The 22,425-nt window shown below is 40.2% G+C and overlaps 1 protein-coding gene across 1 annotated transcript in view; it reads left to right on the top strand.

Moving 5' to 3' along the window:
• The window catches only part of LOC139738472 (uncharacterized), a 161,618-nt gene that overhangs the window by 31,246 nt on the left and 107,947 nt on the right, over positions 1-22,425 (top strand). Inside the window, exon 2 of the mRNA XM_071649099.1 lies at positions 5,533-5,630. Coding sequence (XP_071505200.1) covers positions 5,533-5,630 — 98 coding nt within the window. The remainder of the gene's footprint in view (positions 1-5,532; positions 5,631-22,425) is intronic.

The following is a 22,425-nucleotide window of genomic DNA, read 5'->3' as shown; positions in this document are numbered from 1 at the left end:
GATTTTCATCAAATAAACTTTGAAAATTTCCTCTTAAAATGGTATGCTCTGTACTATTTCATAAGTGTTTTCTTGGTATCTCGCAAAAAGATAAAAGCCCAATTTCCATCTCCACCAATACTGTACCATTCCTTTAATGTTTCACTGCTCTCTGTACATTCTGTGAGATTTACTGTGGCTAGCATAAAGTTTAGTACAACTGTTTAACTTTCGTGTGGGCCTGCTTCTATTGTGCTTCACTGAAGCATGACAGCAAATAAGGTTTGAATCACAAACAGGTTTTCTTTAAAGTTCAGGCAGTCTTTGCAGCAGCAGCAACAACAACAACAAACAACCCCCCCCCCCCCATTAAAAAAAAACCAACAACAACAACAACACACAAACCACCAAAGTCTTGAGGCATGTTTGACCATGGAGATTGCTAGAATGTCAACGAAATCCAGTGGGTGCCCATGAAAGCATTGTTTATTCATCTGAAGTAGAGTCCAGTCTACTATCGTGGCATTATTATCAGGTTGTCCCATACTATGTGATGTAGTACAATGTAATGTGGTGCAGCAGGCCTCTGCAATCTCAGACTATCGGCATTGCTCTGTCAACAAGGAAGTTTCCCCTGCCAGATAAAGATTGAGGCTGATTGAATTGAACAAAGTTAATGATTTGTTACACCCTTCCCAAGTTCCTTCTAATATCAAGGTAGGCCTACATACAAGTATACGCTGGCACATTGTACATACAGAGTACGTATGGCAGGTGTGCAGTATTGTATACCTGAAATCATGTACGGAATGTACAGGCCCTGGTAGTTTAAAAGAGGCTTCAGATTTTGAAATATGTTTTGGAGGTTTTTCTGTGTTTTTTTTCCCCCTTTGGTTGACAGATTTTTGTATTTATTGCTCTTTTTTTTTTTTGGGGGGGGGGGGGGCAGAGTGGTTGATAAGTATTAAGTGATGTGCATGTATACTGTGTGTGTATCACTAGAAGTCTGTATAACACAATGAAATTCTTGACGAGGCTGAAATGCTTTAAATGTGACACTTCACGATAGATTATTATTATCAATATGATTATCAGAGTGATTTCAATGAGGTTAACTGTCTGCCAAGAAAAGAAAAATCAGTGTGTTCTTTTTTGAGACATGAACACAATCCTTTCAGAAACTGCTACATTCCCACTCGTATTACAGTTTCAGTTTGTTTTCATCATCATAATTGTTGGAAAGCAGCCAGTATAAAACAACTACAGAAGTGCTCGGGATCGACCTACAAACAATTTCGAGCCGTCAAATTTACAGCGCACCACGTGCTGGAAAATTTTACGAGACAGGCATGCCTGCACTTGTGTGTGTGACAGAGAGTAGTTTCGATGTCTTCACATCTTCGAAGTGTGTGTGAAATTGTTTATTATGCACGATAGGCAACGGCCACTGTTGCTTTGGCTTCCATTAATAATGATGAATTAGTGGTGATTATGGTACTGGTGGTAATAACGATAGTGGTTATGGTAATGATGACAAATAATAATGATGGTATCCGTTATAACTGTGATGATTTAACCCGTTGAGGACGAGTCGCGAGTATGCTTGGGTAGGGGTCTATGGGAAATGCGTGTTGTAGCAAAATCAGTCCATCCTCAATGGGTTAAGTGATAAAGATGATTATCAAATTATCTTGTCAAAAAAAAAAGTCCCTTAAATCCCCATTTCTATCTGGGGTGTGGCACAGTGCCTGTTAATCATATATTTTCTGTCATTCATTGTTGGTGTTTCATAACCATGGAAGCATAAAGTTCTCCTTCATTTGACCCCTTTGTTGTTCATATATGGTTGTTTGTGTTGCAGAATATACATCTTGATTCCAACATTATAATTAATCCCTAAAGTAGCAACACATTTTGGAGAAGATTTAAGTTCTTGTTTTCTCTCTCTGGTTGGCAATTATTTGTAGATAAAGAAAATATTTATGTTAAAAAAAACACACTCTACTTCACTTTTCTCGCATGATAAAAGAGCACTTGGCTTGCTTCTTTCAGAAGGCAAGGGAATGAGTATTACCCCTTACATGTACATCAGTAACAAGGCAAAGGAATGTGTACCAGTACTTTTTTTTTTCTCTCTTTTTATTTGCTGTATACATGTATATCTTTCTACACATGTAACATCACAAATTTTAGTAGTCTTCTCATCCAGCGATGGCAGCACTGAAACTTTTGAATGAAACTTTTGAATGGATTGTCTTATTTTCCTGAAATTTTCATTGATGTGTTCAACTAATATTGCTGCATGCACTCAATCCAGATCATATATATTATGGTGAACTCATCCTTTAATGACAAGATTCCATTGTTTCCAAGCCTCCCTGTACATTGTACAGGATACTGGAGGTATCAAATTTATAAACCCCTTTGCTTGTTTGTTGTTCTTTGCAAGGATTTGTCATCTTTAATTAAAACTCTGAATTTTTCGCATTGTATGATATAGATACTATGCTGTACACATTATAAACATATTTTGTGAGTATGATACTTTGCAAATTAAGGCTTGTATAAAAGCCAAGTGAAAAAACTATTAGTTTCTCATCCTAACTTTTTGAAAAAAAAACCAGGAGGATGAGGGCATTATTCCTTTTTTTGCCTCAATGCAAGGTTCAAAGACTGTAAACAGTGAAAACTCAATTGAAATTATGTCTTTTTATCATTCAAAAAAAAATCTTGATGTGACAGCAAAAAAAAAAAAAAAAAAAAAATTGGGTGGGGACAAGAAATTAATCTTTTTTTTTTTTTTGTCTTGGCCTATAAAGACAATTTCACACAAGTTATTGAATTCATGACCAAGAATCATAAGAGATTACAAATTAAGTATCCAAATCCCATTTTTCAGGGAAACAGTTGGTACTTTCCCACATGTGTACCATTGACCACAATAAACAGCACATTTGTGTATACACGTGGTGATGATTTCATGCATTTTTAATTTCCTGAATATCACTCAACTCTTGAGATTCACATAAATAGAAATACTACAGACTGTACGTACTACGAAATAAACTACTGTACAATCAGAAACAGTCACAAGTTGAAGCCGACAGCCTTTTTTGTGGCGTGAAACTTTTGCGAATTGCGACTTTCATGTGCATTTATGCTTTCACGAATCTGGACTCACAGAATTTGCAGAGGTTTCATGCGCACAAAAATTTCTGGTTGTGCAGTATACATAAAAGTGATTGCAAAGTTCCTCCTTGTAAGTTTGAAGATGAATTTGGCCTTGAATTTCCCGTTCAAGTCTTGTCCACTAAGAAAGAAATATAAGTCACATGATGTGACTTTCATTTCCATCCAATAGTGTTGTTTGTAGTTTAGAATTTGTCCACATACGTATGTATAGTTTATTTGCATGACCAAAGCAGGAAATGAGACACATTTATTTTTTTAGACTCTGCCAGGACAATTCTCATTGCAATTTGTCATTGAGCTCTCGTTTGTGCTGTTGTGGAAATAGTCAAGGTTATGATGCCACTTGATTTCAGAATTGTGTTTAGTATCTCACAATGCATGATTAGACTATTATTTACAGTCAAGCCTGTCTATAGTGGCCACCCAAGGGAGAAAAGAAGGTGGCTATTATAGACAGGTGCTGCTATAGATAGGGTTTTTAACATGGCTTTTCTCTCAGGGATTTTTTTAGTGGACTTATTGGTATATGGCAGGTGGCCACTAAGACAGGTTTGACTGTGGCTTATAAGGCCCATAGGGTGTACCTCTTGCTTTTGAAGAGTGAAGCACTGTGGTAGTACACTGGTGAAAAACTAGTCAAAGATGAAAAACAAAAATGACAAGGGCTATGACTTTTTCTTTAACATGACATATACGGTCGGCTTGAGTCAGGGACCTTAAAGATAATCATCAAGGTCATGTGATTTGGTCATGTGACAAGGCCATGTGACTTTGATGTCTGAATAGTACTACTCAGTTATTTCTATACTTACTGTAAATGTTGATAGATTTCTGTTTCTTTTCCCCCCACATGCTGAGAGTAATTGACTTCCTCTAATGGTGTGCCCAAAGAGGCTATCGCAGTGTGAGATATGAAGGTTACATTTTTTCATATGAGTGTCCAACATGTGAGTTAATTTATTCTCTAGCTATACTTGTGATCCGCTCAGATAACTGACTGTCATTCACATGGAGATAACCTTGTCTGTGGCGAACATATTTATAATTATTGAGGACATGTTTTCCCAATATTTTGCACTTTTTTATACCTAATGTGGACTATGAAACATTTTTTAAAGAGTCAGAAGCGTAGGGAGACATTGAAACAATCTTCGTTTGCTGCCCGCCGGGTTACATTCAAAAAACACAAATACATGTAGCACATCAGATACAGTGTACATGTACGGTGTATGTGCATGGAAGCATATGCTCGTCGGTAACGATCAACTGCAGCCGAAATTCTTCATCTGTTTGTGTACTGACATAAGTTACGTTCAGACGACAAGCCCTAACCTCGAGTTTAGGCTCTTGCCCCCTAACTTCGACGCACGTCCACACGACGAAGCTTAATCTCGAGGTTAAACTCCTGCCCCTTTGAGTTCGTTGATTTTTGTGTCCACACAGGTGCTTAACTATGAGTGGGGACCCCCCGCGGCTCATGGTTAGAGCGCTAACTATAAGATTTCTTGTGGCTCTTAACATCGAGCTAACCTTGAGGTTAGCTAACTACAAGTGCATCTACACGGTTCCTAACTACGAGCTTAACCTCGAGGTTAAGGCTTGTCGTCCGAACGTAACTAATGAGATCAGGGATAAAGCTGTGAAGAATTTATGGGGATTCTGGAGTAGGTGTATATATCCAAGCTGGACCAATTTTTCGAAAACAGCACTTGCTTTATTGATTTTCGGACAAGAATACACCAACGTGTATCTTTCTTATAGAATCATGCAAAATGTTCGCATGTTATCATTTCGTACTAAAGTGAATTCATCATGAATCAGAAAAGCACTCTGAGAGCGCAGACCTCTGCCAAGGAGGTTTTTCCACCACTGATCTCGTTCTTTCATTGAGATAAATGATATCCACTAAATACATGCATGCTGAAAATAGCCCACTTTCCCAATATAGAAGCCTTTAGATACGTCATCAACTTTCACCTGTGCATGTGCCTCGCCCTAGCCCCCCAGCAGAAACAAGAGCACGCACTTTAGTGCGCGCATGCATGCAAACCTCAAATACGTGCAGCTTGAACTCCCAAGTTCATTTACTATAAGTGCCAAAATATCGAAAATCCTTCATAAAATCCATCAAAATTCACAGATCACTACAAAATTTAATCATCTGTTACTTGTGTCATTCCCAACCTTCTCTGTAAGTTTCATCAAAATCCATTAACAACATTTTGAGTTATTTTGCACACGGACAAACAAAACCAACGAAAACATAAACCTCCTCCCTTGGCGGAAGTAATAAGTTTTTTGTGCCTTGCGTTTTCCCCTCAAGTTCAGCCAATATCCCTTCATTTCTTCTTCCATTCACAGAGAGCGTGAAGCAGGCGGTGGGCAAGTCATACGAGCATGGACCGATCAAGATGGTCATGATGAATGTCCGTGGTACAGAGCAGGAGGAACGGATACTGGTGAGAAAAATGTTGGACAGGCTGTACAATTTTGAGCCAATGATTGGCATTAGTCTGGTTGGCATTGCTTGGTTACAGTTTGTTCATGTAAAGATAAAATAAGGGTTGCTATTCAGAAGGTTTGTTTAAAATATTCTGAACAGGAAATTTTTTTTCCAACTCAAATTTGAGTAGCAATTTCAGCTAATGAACAACATTTCAAATGGGGTCTAGGGCAATTACCCCTGGGCAATTACCCGGGACCCTTCCCCTGGCCCTAATCCTAATTGTAATCCTGAACTTAGTCCTAACCCTAACCCAAACTCCTAACCCTAAACCTATTGTAACCCTAACCCTAATCTTTACTCTAACCTTACCACTAACCAGTATTTAGCTGGGAGTAATTGCCCTCTGGGAGTAATTGCCCGGATACGTTTCAAATGGTATCATGTACACTTCTATGGAAGAAAACTGCTACACACAAGTTAGTTTGTGTAGTAGTGGTGTAAAAATGCATATCAAATTGCGATGCGACACCAGGAAAATTATTCCCTGCTGAAGATGAAATAAGACTCGCTATTCTGAAGGTTCATTAATCCAAAAATGAAATAAGGTTTCACGTTTGTTACTCCAAAGTTTTCGTAATCTGGAAGTGGAGTAGGATTAGTTATTCCAAAAATGAAATGAGGTTCACTATTCCATAGAGGAATAGGTTTGTCATTCCGAAGGTTCATTGATCAAAAAATGAAAAGGGGTTTGTAATTCTAAAGGTTCATTGATATGCACCATCTGTTGTTTTGTTTATTTGTTAACCTTATTTCATTATGAGATTAACGAACCTTTGGAATAACAAACCTTATTTCATTTTCAGATTAACGAATCTTAGGAATAATGAACCATATTTTTCATTTTTTAATTAATGAACCTTTGAAATAATGAACCTTATTTCATATTCAGATTTACGAACATCTACTTTTGTAGGTGTGGGGAATTTTTTATGTTTCAGAATAACAAACCTTTGGAATAACAAAAATTAGTTGTCATTTTCAGATTATAACAAACCTTCATAATAATGAACATCAGCCGTTTGTGGTAAGTGTGATGTCCAATATATATAGGTACTGAGAGAGGGTAACTTGATCTGTCATGATATGAGTTCCATTCATACAAACCACAAGTCTCGTTGGTATTGGATTACGGTACAAAACTTGACCTCATTCACCACTCACTGTTCATACATCTCCAAAACATTCGATTGGCTACAAGATAAGCTCTTTAAATGTCTAAACTGTGCATTCCCAAATGATGACATTGTAGCGAGTTGGGACATTGGATAAACAAGTTGATCAAGTATTTATACACAAGTCAATGTACCCATGTATGCTGTGCGATAACTTACCGGGTACTGCAAGGATGTTAAAACTCAAGATGGACTCATTTTTGCATCATAATACAGATTGCAAATATTAGGGTGGGGTTTTTTTTTGTGACTCCATACACAAGAATTATTAGGTTTTACAGTTTAGATTTTCCAAACTGATTTGTAAAAGCTCAAATATGATGGGGAGTTCATTTTCCATTTGCAATTTCAAGGTACGCAAGCACTGGAACGCAAGAGCATTCTCTTATTGTGTGTACACTGTAGATCGTTCAAAAGCGCGTTCTAGAGGAGTCACAATTTCTATAGCGGATTTGCGAACAGTAGCGCATGATCTTTCCGTGGAACGCTCAAGAACCTGTCCCCAGTAAATCGGTAATGACTTTGTTCTTGCCCGTTCCGCAAACAATAGCCAGATTTCCGTTAGTCTTCCTGCCAATCGAAAGATAACGTGCCTTTTGTTTCATTTAAGTACCTCGGACTGAATGCCAGCAGAACTCCAGTGACTTAATTCCCTGACGCCTTATTATGGGATGCCTATGAATAGGCCTATTGGGTTTGTGATAGGTACTACTCAATTAGTAATCTCCATAGCATCAAGTGGGGATTGTTAAAACGGTTACAATTCATAGAAGCCGGGGGGGGGGGGGGGGGGGGGGTACAAGCAGAAGATGATTGCCATTAGTGAGGCAAGTGAAGTAATTGATTACAGCTTAATGACAGATGGACAAAATGTTATGCATAATTTGCAAACATGATACAGAGTAAACTGATTGATGTCCATAGCATTTACCGCTAGATAGCCGACGACAAGTACGGAATACAAGACAAGCAACTCAGTGTGTCGTAAAGCATCATGTCCAGTACCATATTTGGCCCTTACAGTGTTATGTTCACTGATTGGCACACATGCTGTACCATGTTGTGCTTGTTTCATCTATTGTCACAGTTGTCTAGAAACAAGCTGTCAATGAATAGAGATTACCTAATCCCCCCTAATCCGTATTGTGGCACCATAGCCTTCCTGTTTGACTTTGAATAGGCACCAGGCTATACCTGAGTGGGCTTGCTAACTTTTTCAAAGTTGTTTGTCAAATTTGCATGTATTGCTAAAGCCAAAGGATGATGAAAAAATAAAGCTTGACAAGTTAGGCTGAAGTGTCATGGGTGTAACTGGTTAAAGATTGACTCAGTGTAGATTGTAGATGTACATGGATTTATACAATAAAAGTCCACCTATAAAATGACTTGTTTTTTCAAAGCGTCAGCCATCTTTTGTATTGGGGGACACAAAGAAATTTTACCTGAAAAACTTTACAATTGTGTTGAGATGCTACTTGCACTCGACAGGAAACAGATTCTCTAAATTGCAGCATAGGGCATTGGGGTACTGTTTAACCAAAAATTTCCATAATCATGTACATGAAACTTTCACATGTTTTGCGAGGGGCAAAGATTTGCGAGAGTTAGTTGCACATGACAGTTTTTGTCCACACAAATGCATTGAATGCCGGGTTGGCAAAATTTCACTAAAGTTTCATGGCGCGAAAAATGCCATCGGCTCCAATTCACAAAAGCTTATATGGTTTTACAGTATCATAGTACCCAGTATGCTTGCACATGGTGACACTGGAGCATCTTAAATTCCATTGTGTGGCTAATGGGATAGTGTGTGATTATCAACGAGAAAATCAAGGCTTCATTGCATTTCATGATGTACCAGCAGACTGGTCAACAATGCCCAGTACAATAAGGATAGAAACTTGGCTAAACAATTGCAGATGATACAGTACAGTGTAATTATGGTGTGTAACATGAGCTCGAATTTTGATAGTATATTATCAAGTGAATAGGCCATAGCTAGCCACACAATGATTTGATGATGAGATATCCGAGGACAAAACTGATAGCTTTCTATTCACACGTGAACAAAGGGGGTTCTCATACATGTTGAGTATTTGTGACCCGCTACAACGAAAAGGTCCTAAAGTCGCGCACGGTCGAAGCCGTGAAAATCGAGTCTGAAGTCAGAGCATTAAAATTGGTCAAAACTTACGATTTTCTGATTTTGACATATTATTGGAGTCTGACATGTCTTCTATCATTTGTGGAAATTTTGACGCAAAATGATGAAAGGAAAGACCAAATAATAGCGTTTTTCTGAGCCATGTTTTTTGGCGTTTCAGCGAAGCAGAAACTGGTTTGAAAATTTGGATTGATCGCCACAGATAGGCTCCGCCCCTAACACTGACCTGAGTGATCTCATTGGTCAGTTTGCTGCTTGCTGCTACCGAAGCGTGAAGCTCGCACACTGCCCAGTTGACTGGTGCGTGCAGGCGGTGCTCTATGCTCAGCCGCTTCTCACATCCTGGTCACTGATTGGTCAATGAGGAGACCGCTGACGCTGTGCTGGAATGAACTTTTCGGGGGCTGCTAGGGCTTACCTTCTATTGTCAGGAGCTGAAAACTGACTTGCGTGTCCCTTGATCGCGATTGCGTCGAAAGGAAAACTTTCAGGGCGCTTTTCTCGAAACAGTGATTTCCCAGACGTCTCGACATGCTCTCTTTTAAACATCGATATCTCTGCAGCCGATTATTTTTATAATTATTGTTATATATAAATTTAAAGCAGAAAGATTAGGGAATTATGTCATGCAATTTTCAAATAATCGACCTCGCCCGACTTTAGGATCATTTTGTTGTAGCGGGTCACATTTTTTTGTGTGGTCATATTGGCGGCATGGCCATGCAGTGTTTCGATGTGAGAACATCTACACGTACATTGTATAATGTGAGAGTCGTATGAAGGACCATTCTGATTAATCTTCCCCTGCCCTGATGTATAAAAGTTGATATCAAATTTACAGTGTAGGCCTACCATTAAGTGAGAAAATCAAGCATAAGTTTCAGAATACTCATTTCTGATTGGCTATTAATTATATGGCTTTAATGTGTAAGTTTGGTTTTGAGACTCAGGTTTGATTTCATCTTTTTATGCAACAGGGCCCAGGTTGAGTCTTGAAAGTAACTTTTAAAGCATTGAAAGCTTGTGTTCAACTTCATTCTATATGCAGGGTTGACTTTGGGGAAAGATTCTGCAGACAGTGTTTTAATAAAGTCCACACAGTTTTATTATCTATGCATGCTGGTTCTGGAGTAGAATTGAGTTTCATGACTCGCCTCACTATATGCACGTAGAAGAGGTCCCACCTACAAGTGTACAAGGAAACCCTGTTATAATGAGCTCACTTACAAAAGATCCCACGTTTTGGTAATGCACATCTATTTAACGTGATGAAATAGGCAGTCCCAATTTTCCATAACTGCATTAAAGCTGGTCTCTTGTAGTACGTTTACAACGAGGTAGAAGCGGCGGTTCTGCCGACCTCGTTATAATGGAGATTCCCCTGTACTTTAAACACATGTGTACAAGTAGATGTATCACAATATGAGACTCGACATACATTAGACACCAAGGAATGGATTACACACAGTATACATGTACTTGTACATCGTTAATTGTTTGAAGACAATGCTCAAAATTGTTGTTTCGATATACACTATGCAGTCCATTATATCCTGTTTTGATGACAGGCATTCACATGAAAGGAAAAAAAAAATTGTAAAGTGTTCATCGAAAAAAGTTGTATATCTAGCTGTAAATATATAATGTACATCAGTATGTATAGTGATACCAAAACTGCCTTGAATCAGAGTGTGTGTGTCCATGTGTGATGTTTCAACTTGCACAATTCTCCTTGACAGGTGGGTTTATTAGCTGTTGTTTTGTTGAAGACGAGTCCCGATAATTCCCTGGCAGACGTCTAGAAAGTGGGAAATGCATGTTATATAGTAAAATCAGCCCATCCTCATTGGGTTTAATAATAGTCATGGATAGATTCCAAGGCAAGCTATTCTCAGTGGCTTTGAATGAATCACTTTTAGTCCGGTTCACATGCTGTTCCTAAACTTCAAGTTTACAATTTGTAGGTCAAAAACTTTATAACTCTTGATGATTAGCTTGTAGTGTAGCACCGTGTGGACGCACTTGAAAGTTACAAAAGTGTAGCAATCTTAAAGTGATGATGATTAGAACCACGATGATTAGAACCACTCTAGACATCTTTAGGTTTACACACTCTCCATGAGCTGCTGGGGGTCCCCCACTCATAGTTTCGCTCCGTGTGGACACAACAATCAGAGAGCTTGTGAGTTAGCGCGAACCTTGCTTCTCGTGCGAATCCTTGTCAACCTCCAGCTGTGGTATTTTGTATGGGCATTTATTTAGCAAGACTCTGCACTTCTAGTGTAATCATCGAGTGGGATTCGCTTGTAAATTTTAACTTATAGTTTAAGTGCGCCTGTGAATTCACAAGTGGAGCTAATCATCAACAATTAATTTTTCAACCTAAACTTCAAGTTTGGCAGCTGCGTGTGAACGTTAAAATTTTTTGTGGGGAAGGAATGTGATGTATAACTGTTTAATAGGAGGTGTTAGTGGCAAGGAACATTAACTCTTTCTGTGCCAGGGACTTTGGACAGTGTGTACAACACTGTGGCCCGAATTCACGAAGGTGGTACAAATGAAACCATGGTTTAAACCATGGACAAAAACCATGGAGCGCCAAGTGTCACATTGAATATTTCGTTACGAAATCAGTCTTTTCGTCGATGAAATGATTATTTTGTAACGAAATGACAACATTTTGTATCTAAATGAACATTTCGTCCACAAAATGATAATTTCGTTAACGAAACGGTTATTTTGTCGACAAAATGACCAATTTCGTAACGAAATATTCCGTGCGACACTTGGCGCTCCATGGTTTAAACCATGGTTTCATTTGTACCACCATCATGAATTCGGGCCTATGGGGTTTACTGGGCCAGTCAGCACTCAAAGCACACAAGGAATGAAAATCTAAAAAGCTCAATAGGGTACCATTGCATCTCTGATTACCTTCAAGAATAGGAGATTGAAAATTTTGTTTTCTGTTTTATTTTCTTTTTTGGTTTGATGGCTCCAAGTAGAAGAGTATATAATCAAATTATGCAAAGGAATGGTAGTGTAGAAGTTTCGCCAAATTTTTACATAGAATGAGAAAGTTACTAAAGTTATAATACATGTACTTGAGTTCATGAACAGTAATTCTGGTTGCAACCCCATTATCATAACACCTTGAGGTGATGATGTTGTCATACCACAACACACATATAAAACACAAGATAATATTCTTGATTGATGATCCGGCCAGTACTCTCTGTACTGCTTTCCGAGTTATCATTGCCAGCTCATCATAATTTCATGTGAAAGATATGATTATGCTTCTTTCAGTTTCACTTCAAGAAGGGAGATCACATGTGAAGATCTGTGATGTGGGTCAACAGTGGCGGACCCAGAGGGGATCGCACTGGGCGCGCGCCCCCTCTTTATTTTTTTGTTAAAACAAAAGAAACAAAAGGAAAAAATGGAGGGCGTGTGTGCCCCCCTTTAACTTTTGTTACGTTCAGAGGACAAGCCCTAACCTCGAGGTTAAGCTCTTGCCCCCTAACTTCGACTTGTGGACACACGACATATCTTAACCTTGAGGTTACGAAACCTAGAGGTTAAATTCCTGCCCCTTTGAGTGCGTTGATTTTCCTGTGCACACAGTGCTTAACTACGAGTAGGGACTCCCCGGCTCGTGGTTAGAGCACTAGCCATAAGATTTCTCGTGGCTCTTAACATCGAGCTAACCTCGAGGTAGGCTAACTATGAGTGCGTCTTCACGGTCCCTAACTACAAGCTCTAACCTCGAGGTTAAGGCTTGTCGTCTGAACGTAACTTTTGTAAAGGCACCTCCCCTTTACGGAATTCCTGGATCCGCCCCTGGTCAATGGGCAACTTGGACAGTGATGATATCTTGAGAGCCCTCTCCACTTTTCATCATGTGCCATTGCAACAAGATTTAACTTTTGCCCTCTGAAAACATAAATATTATACTAAAAATTCCATTCCATCATCATGAAGCCTCAAACAGGCTGTATCATTTCAAACACAATGGCGTGGTCTACAATTGTAGCTGTTCACTTTCAAATACACCATATTTGTACATGCACGTGGTAATATTTGCTCCAGGAGGCTATGATAGGAAAGTTTCCGAAAGATAGTTACAGTTGAACAAAACTGCACAATAATGTGAAAGTTGTTGTCTTCTTTTGTTAAACTATATTAATATTGCATGGGAACTGTTGCTTTGACCACATTGGATTACATGTACAGGAACTATCAATATACCTTCTCATTTTAGGAACAAATACATGATGGAAACACATGTAACATGTAAATAGTGTGGGTTACGTTGAATTTTGTTACATGAAGGTGGTGGTGTTTGGTACCTTTAAAGAGGCTGTCATTATCAAGTGAAGACCGTATCGCAACTGAGGTACACACAGTAGCGTCCACGTCTAATTGCATACAAGTGTTTGTCTTTCCTTATGAATGTTTTGCCAAAGCTGTGACACTTTTTGCAGTTATTCCTGCCTGGTGTCTGATGGTTTGGAATTCTGCCACAAAAAACAAACAGGCATACTATGTAGTGTATTATCTGTTGCTGCGGCATGTTACAGGCTTCCCAAGCATGTGCTTGATGTCTACTGAGATATCTCTAACTCTCAAGGGCTGAAAGTGCCACTGTTGCCATGTGAGTCAGATAAACTTGGCAACTCTTTTATAACAGGCCCTTATTATTGTGAAAAATAATACTTGTAGTTCTTAGATTCTAATGGGCCCTTATCATTATCAAAACATCAAGGAGAAACCCTTCAAACACACATAAATCAATTTTCTATTACTACTGCATTTGAATTTCTGTGAATTTTTACATTGCTACGACAATGATTATAATGACCAATTGATATTGATGATATAATGATGATGATTTAAAATGATACCAACCACACCTGAACTGGGCACACAGAGGGATATAACAAGGCAACCATCCCCCAAAACAAACAAACACAAACAAACGAAAACAGCAGAAAAAAAAAAGACAAAGAAACAGAGAAAGAAATGTCCCAAACGAACAAACCAAAACAAATGGAAGGAAATGATTTGTACAGTATCTATTATGTAAGTTTTTTAAAGGAAAGAAATTTGAAAAACCAGGGGGGTCATGTCCCTGGAAAAACAGAGGTGCTCATAGGCTAGGGAGAATAGCAGCTCCAGTTAGCAAAATAGAAACTTGCATTAAAGACACAAAGCTTGCCTCTGTTGGGGAAGTCAGTAATAGGAACTCAATAAGCTCGCCACATTCTTGTGGAATCAACCATTCCCTCCCTGGAGGCCATATTGCGTTGTGTTCGCATTGTCTGACATTTAACCCTTTGTTTGCTTTGGGTACAGATTGTTACAGAAAACCCCATTGGTGTTACATGGCTCGGTCCAAAGTCCTCGGCAGTGGAAGAGTTAAGGTTAGGGTGGCATGTCACCTCAGGGGGATTTTACCAGGGGAATTCCCAAAGCCTGCATGAGGTCAACTATTTCCCAATGAGGGCACTACTGTGAGGTTTCATACATTTCTTACCCCATGTCATCAACCTAGAGTTCACTATTTGTGTGATATTATATCATTGTATTGTTACCTTGGAAATCAAGACCAGTCAAAATATCACACACACACCCACACATACACATAGATTAGTGCGATTAAAAGAGATTTTCCTAATAATCAGTACTTTAATATGTAAAACATTACTGATATATGTATGTGCCACTCCTAATAAAGTTGACTTCGATAGATCTGATATAAAAAAATAAAAGAAATGTTCAGTGGACATAGAGAAATTTACATTAAAACAAATTATTGAAAAGTAAGAAGATTACTGACATTTTAATTCAAATTTCCATGTCTTCAGATCTGTTTATTGGTGTGTGTTTGTGTATTGTGTTTATGTCAGTCTATTGTATGTTTAGATAACAATATTATACAGATATTACCTTTTTGGAGGTGTAATATAACTCATGTAATTCCTGCCGTATTTATATTTTCCCCAAGAGATTATATTATTGAGTGCTTCAAGGAAATATTGTCCCCTGGGAAAGATATACAATACTCCCAAGAGACTGTTCAGTATTGATTATATGATGGTATTACAGTGATAGACAAGACAATAGCCGGGTTCACACGTACAAATTAGCGGGATGACGATCGCGATGCTCATCCCGAGTTTTTTGGCGAGCGTCCACACGTACCAAATTAGCGGGATGGCGATCGCGATCGGTATCCCGCTAATTTGGCGAGCGTCCACACGTACCGAATTATCCCGCTAATTGCCGACAGAGACAACAACAAAGCCTGCAAACTGGGTCACACAGCGCCCTTCTCTATCACTGCTTGCGCGCACTTACCTTTGTCTATTGTCTTTTACGCGTCAGTGGTGTGGTTTGCGCGCTGAGTGGTTGTGCTCCAAAGAGGTGAAGGACCTCTTCGCTGAGGCCTCGCTGTTGTGATGTGCGCATTGCATGATGGGATGTAAAAACTCGAGATTGTAATCCCGACCGTTCACACGTACCAGCGCGCGGCCAATTATCCCGCTAATTGACGAACCAGCGCAAGATTTCTTGGGATTAGCATCGCGATGCTTATCCCGCTAATTTTCGGGTTTTTTCTGTCCACACGTGCAAAAAATTCGGGATGACGATCGCGATGCAAATCTCGAGATTTGTATCCCGCTAATTGGTGTACGTGTGAACCCGGCTACTGTGTTACATGATCTGGTTGACATGAATACACACCATTTCATTCTAGTCCTATTGGCAGCCAGCCAGTCAAATTTTGGAATTATATTGACCTCATGTGACTCCATTATGACCAATTAACAACCAGTATTTATATTTGATGTATAAAAATATTGATCTTGTATTCATGTGACAGAAGTAATTGCATTAATGAGCTTATAAATGTACTGTAGGCATATGTACACCTGTATGCAATTGTGTGTTTTTGTGTGTGCACACATAACATGATACAAAGAAGCTTGTTGTCATGCTGTTATACTTTCATTGTTTTAATACACCAGCATGGCATTTGATAAGAAGAATTTGTTTCTGACTTATTGATTTTTTTTTTCTGCCAGGTGATCTGTGTAATATGCAAATCTTTCACCTGTTTTGCAGCTGTTGTTGATGTGTGTGTAATGGTCTACAAGTAAGCCAATGTATTGATCATCAAAATATCTGCACTTTTGAGGGTAGTGTCAGATTTACAATTTGTTGTTATTGTTGTCAAAGAAAATCTTACGTTTCTGGTTGTGCATAACATATTTAGTACATTTTAGAACTCCCATGTAATACTGGAATATCTGATGCTGCAAAGCTCTGAAATACACAGTTCTGATACTAATTTATTGACCTCTGAAATACACAGTTCTGATACTAATTTATTGACCTCTGAAATGAATACACTATTGAATTGTCATAATATACCCTTATTATTTAGTCCTGTTTTTGGATGAATAAATCTGCTTTCAAAAAGAGACCTCCGGATATTTTTTCAGGCTTTTACATTTGAACAAGTACAACTATAAGATTGGTTATACTGTTACGACCAAAATCACTCTGAGAATGATCGCACAAAAGAAACAATCAACTGATGTTCAGGCGGTTTATTAACAGTGATATTGTGGGTACAGACTGGTAATCGGCGTCACATCAATACAACAATGATCAATAGAAACAGTTATAAATCGATAGTGGAATCACTTACACGTATTAAATAATCCTTTGAAAGTGTCCAAATACGATGTTCGATGCACAGATGAATGATCCTTGACGCACCGATGAATGATTCCTCTGACGTAACTCCAGAGGCGCAGGTTACGATAGTCCACGGTATAGATCCGGGGTAAAATCCACGATATATGTCCACGGCGAAACGTGCAGAGTCCAAACGTTGTGACGACCACGTCCAGTTGATGCGTTGAATGATGATTCACTTAATAACGTTCAGCTAAGAATCCAGCCCACCACAGCTTTGCCGTAGCAATGTCCATTGACATAAAAATGGAGTCTCTCTCCAATGTAGGCAAATTAATCATCTGCAGGCAAAATGTCTCCCAGGCCTTATCTCCACAAACATAACAGGTCAGCAGGTAACACAGGAGTGACTATAACAAGTCGCTTCAGAGCCAGAAGTGACGTAACTCTCAGAGCAGAGGTGTTGGGTACTCTGCCTACTGCAGAATTTCTCTGGCTTATATACTATCCATTCACCCCCTTCTAGCACATTCTATAACTCTCTCCAACCTACTAGCCAGTCCAAGTTCCAGGAAACCTGGATGACTCACTGCCTAACTATGTACAAAACATCATTACCAAAATTAACTACCAATCACATTGGGCTACAGGGACAGTGCCTCACTCAGCCAAATATGTTAGCACTTCCCAGAACATTCTGGAAATGGGTGAAATCATTCTAGATTAAGTGAGCTATAATGTTTTTCCTATTCCATGCATGTACTGTATAGCTACATTGTATACCACCTAGAAAATTCTCCACTGATCTGGTCAGCCTGTATGTACTATATGTATACCACATAGAATGTTCTCCATTAATCTGGTCCACCTGTGTACATACACATTAAAACAACCATGCATACAGTACATCATACATGTACATAACTACTAGTGTGTACATTTGTGACACCATCCCCCATGGGAAAAAGAAAGCCTTGCCGTAGCAAGGGTTTCTTTTACCTTCACAATTTCTCATTATTATTTACAATGAATGTGAGGTAAAATCCAAGTCAAGCTACAATAATCACATACTATCACATGCCTTTAGGATAGCTGTATTGATTCCATGTTATCTTTTCATGGATACCATTTACAATAATATTGCTTGGATTCTCAGAGCTTATACAATCATATCAAACTGTTTTGCACACATTAATGAATATGCTAAACACATACACTGGAAATAATATACGGTGAAAACTTTTCACCTTTGATACTCTCTTCATGTTACACTCTTGACAGAGCGTCGGCAATTACATTGTTCTTGCCTGCCACATGTTTGATTTTGAGTGCATATGGCTGCGTCATCATGCTCCATCTGAACAACCTGTTGTTCTTCATTTTGAACCGGTCTAAAAAGACCAAGGGGTTGTGGTCAGTATAGACCGTGATCTCCCCTTTGCTATTTGTCAAGTACACTTCGTATTGCTGGAGGGCAAGGATGAGACTGAGAGCCTCCTTCTCAATTGTGGAGTACTTCTTCTGGTATGCGTTCAATTTTTTTGAGAAGTAACTAACTGGTCGTTCAGTGCCTTCTTCATCTTCTTGGAGCAAAACCGCTCCCACTCCTACATCGCTAGCATCTATTGCCACCTTGAATGGCTTTGCGAAGTCAGGAGCTGCCAAAACAGGCTTATTAGCAAGGACTGCCTTTAGTTTCTCGAAGGCTCTTTGACACTCATCAGTCCACGTGTACTTCGCCTTGCCCTTCAGCAGGTTTGTTAGGGGGGTGACTACAGTGCTGAAATTCGGTACAAATTTCCTGTAGAAACCAGCCATGCCCAGAAATCTGAGCAACTCCTTCTTGGATTGGGGGATGGGAAAGCCTAGTATAGCCTCTACCTTGGCTTCTCTTGGCAATACTTGTCCCTGACCGACTACATGCCCGAGATACACCACTTTGGCCTTTGCAAATTCACTCTTTGCCAGATTAATCACCAATCCGGCCTCCTTGAGTCGATCAAAAAGTTGCCGCAAGTGTGTAATGTGCTCCTCCCACGTGTCACTGTACACTAGGATGTCATCAATGTATACTACACAGTTGTCAAGTCCGGCAATGATTTGGTTTGTCAGCCGTTGGAAGGTGGCTGGAGCATTTTTCATGCCGAATGGCATTACTTTGCATTGGAACAAGCCATCTGGTGTAGCAAAGGCAGAAATCTCTCTGGCTTTGTCGGTCAAGGGCACTTGCCAGTATCCCTTTAGAAGGTCTATTTTACTGACATATGCAGAATTTCCGACCCTGTCAATGCAATCTTCTAGTCTGGGAATGGGGAAAGAGTCTGTTTTCGTCACGGCATTCACCTTTCTGTAATCTATACAGAATCTTTGAGACCCATCCGGTTTGGGCACCATGACGATTGGAGAGCTCCAACTGCTTTTACTCGGTTCTATTATGTCATTGTCTAACATGTATTGAACCTCTTCCCTTACTTTTTGCAGTTTGCTCGGGTTTAGTCTGTAAGGGTTTTGCTTGATAGGGTCAGCATCTCCTACATCAACATCATGTACAGCCAGAGGGGTGCAGCCTGGTTTGTCTTTACACAATTCCTTGTACTCATGTAACAGACTAGTCACATCTTTCCTCTGATTTTCAGGTAGGTAGTTCAGTGCCTCATCTACTTTCCCTAACATCTCTGAGTTAGACAACCTGGCACTAGAGGGCTCACTTCCATGCTCACCTTGAGCTTCCCCCTCTTCCTCTACTTCCTCTTCTACCACCTGAGCTACGCCTACCGGCTGACTAGCCTTTCTCTCATAGTACTCTTTCAGCATGTTTACATGACACACCCTCTGATCTTTGCGTCTGTCTGGCGTACTGATCACATAGTTCACATCATTGAGTTTCTTTTTGACATAGTATGGGCCACTGAACTTGGCTTTCAGTGGTTCACCTTGTATGGGCAGCAGTACAAGAACTTTGTCACCTGGGTTGAAAGTTCGGGCTTTGGCATTTTTGTCTGCCTTTCTCTTCATAGAGTCTTGTGATACTTTCAAGTGTTCCCTAGCTACCTCACAAGCCTTTGAAAGCCTTTCACGAAACTTTGACACGTAGTCAAGTAGGTGGACCTCATCATCCTCAGTCATGAATTTCTCTTTAATGAGCTTCAGTGGGCCCCTAACTTCATGACCATACACCAACTCAAATGGGCTGAAACCCGTCGACTCATTTGGGGAGTCCCTCGTTGCGAACAATAGGAAAGGGATGCCCTTATCCCAATCCTCGGGATACTCCTCACAAAATGCCCTAATCATTGTCTTTAGGGTCTGGTGGTAGCGCTCCAACGCACCTTGGGATTGGGGATGATAAGCTGACGACTTCAGCTGCTTCACACCCAAACGATACATCACCTCTTGAAATTTGCCTGACATGAAATTTGACCCTTGGTCAGACTGCACTTCCTTGGGCAACCCATACCTAGTGAAAAACTGCACTAGAGCATCTACCACAGTCTTTGCAGTGATATTTCGCAATGGGATAGCCTCTGGAAACCGTGTAGACATATCCATGATTGTCAAGAGGTACTTATGACCCGACCTAGTCCTAGGCAAAGGTCCAACACAGTCGACTAAAACCCGACTGAACGGTTCTTCAAACGCAGGTATCGGAATCAATGGCGCCGGCTTCACTGAATGTTGTGGTTTACCAGCCACCTGACATGTGTGACAAGTCTTGCAAAACTCAGCCACATCCGCATTCAACCCTGGCCAATAGAAATGCCTCATGATCCGATCCTTTGTCTTTCTGACGCCTAAATGGCCGCCAACAGGTAACTCGTGAGCAATCCTCAAGATCTCACCGCGGTAACTAGGAGGGACAACAACTTGACGGACCACCGTCCAATCCTCATCAGCTGGCCTATGGGGAGGTCTCCACTTCCTCATCAAAATGCCATCTTTGACATAATAGCACTCAGGGACCTTTTCAGCCTCAGCCTCAGAACACGCCGTCTGAGACAAGCCTTTCAACTCAGAGTCTGCCTGCTGTGCTTCAACCAAGGAAGACTTGCTAAACAGCCCATCACTGTTAGCCTCGGAGCCTAATACAGCAACCCCATCATTCAAATCCTTGAAAAAGGTTTCTGCCAACCAAACACCGGAATTCTCCTCCACATCAACAAAATCCGCATCATCTTGAACAGCTCTACGAGCCTGAGACCTAGTCACAACACAATCTGGGAATATCCCAGGAAATTCCTCCTGCAACTGCTCAGTTTCAGCAACCACCACTGGTTTCTCCGAAACAACTGGAGACGCAACCACCTTGTCCCCAGCCAAGTCATTCCCCAACAAAAAGTCAATGCCTGCCATGGGCAACTCAGGAACAACTCCAACAGTCACAGGACCAGAAACTAGGTCACACTTCAAATCCACTCTATACAGTGGCACTGACATATAACTGCCATCAACAGTCTGAATCAAGACTTTTGCATTCACTGCACTATCTGGTGGAAAAGTCATACCACCACCCACCATCAACGACTGAGAGGCCCCCGTATCCCGCAGGATGACTACTGGCTTACCTGCCTCACCAGAAGTACATGGGGTCACCTCACCATCAAACAAAAAGCTACGATAGCTCTCATCCACCTGCTTCAGCCTATCTTTGAATTTGGGAGACTGACTTTCAATGGCCTGTGTTTCACTGAACGGGACACTGTTTTCTGGTAGGACACTTTTTGACATGACAAATCCCAAGTCCTTCTTTGTTTTGTTTTGCAACTTCCAACACTGTGACTTTACATGCCCTGTCTTGTTACAGTGAAAACATTTGATGACATTTGCACTTGTACTGGACCCTTTGTCAGATTGAGGCTTTGGTGCCAATGAAGTTTCAGAACTCGGGCCTTTTTCAGGACCAGCATTCTTTGGATTGCTCGACTGATTTTTGTCTCTCTTATTTCCAGAGAAATTCCTGGAAGGTGGTCTGTTGTCATTTCTGTGGGTCAGCTCATACTCATCAGCCATCAAGGCTGCTTTATGCAAATTTGTCACTTTGTGATCATCCAAATGTGACCTCACACTGAAAGCAACACTCTTTTTAAATTCTTCCAAGAGAACAACCTCACGTAGGTTATCAAAGTCCTGATCCACTTTCAGGGATCTATACCACCTATCAAACATCATTTCTTTTTCACGAGCAAACTCAACATGTGTCTGGCCTGATTTGCGGTACGAATTTCTGAACTTGTGTCTATACGCCTCTGGCACCAACTCATAAGCATTCAACACTGCTTTCTTGACTGTAGCATAGTCACGTGATTGCTCTTCAGAGAGAGATGAGTACACATCAGCTGCTTTGCCGACAAACACACTTTGAAGGAGCATGGGCCAAAATTCCTGTGGCCATTTCAAACTGTTAGCCACCTTCTCAAATGACACAAAGTATGCATCAACTCTGTTTTCTTCAAACTTTGGCACCAATCGAATGTTCTTGGCCAAATCAAATTCAGGGGGAGCCCTTTCACGATTTCCAACAGTCTGTGCATGAGTCAATTCCATCTCACGCAACTTCATTTGCTGCTCCATTTCGAATTTCCTCATTTCCATTTCTCTTTGTTCTCTTTCCCTCTCTCTTTCTATTTCTAATCTCATCTTCTCTTTCTTCATTTCCATTTCCATTTTAGCGAGCTCAAGCCGCATTTGATCAGAAATTTGAGCTT

The sequence above is a fragment of the Diadema antillarum genome, unplaced genomic scaffold (assembly GCF_040938485.1).
Source record: "Diadema antillarum isolate AM-2024a unplaced genomic scaffold, OU_Dant_1.0 seq00000744_RagTag, whole genome shotgun sequence".
Lineage (NCBI taxonomy): Eukaryota > Metazoa > Echinodermata > Echinoidea > Diadematoida > Diadematidae > Diadema > Diadema antillarum.
Note: the sequence above shows the minus strand (reverse complement) of the source record. Positions and strands in the feature narration are given on the sequence as shown.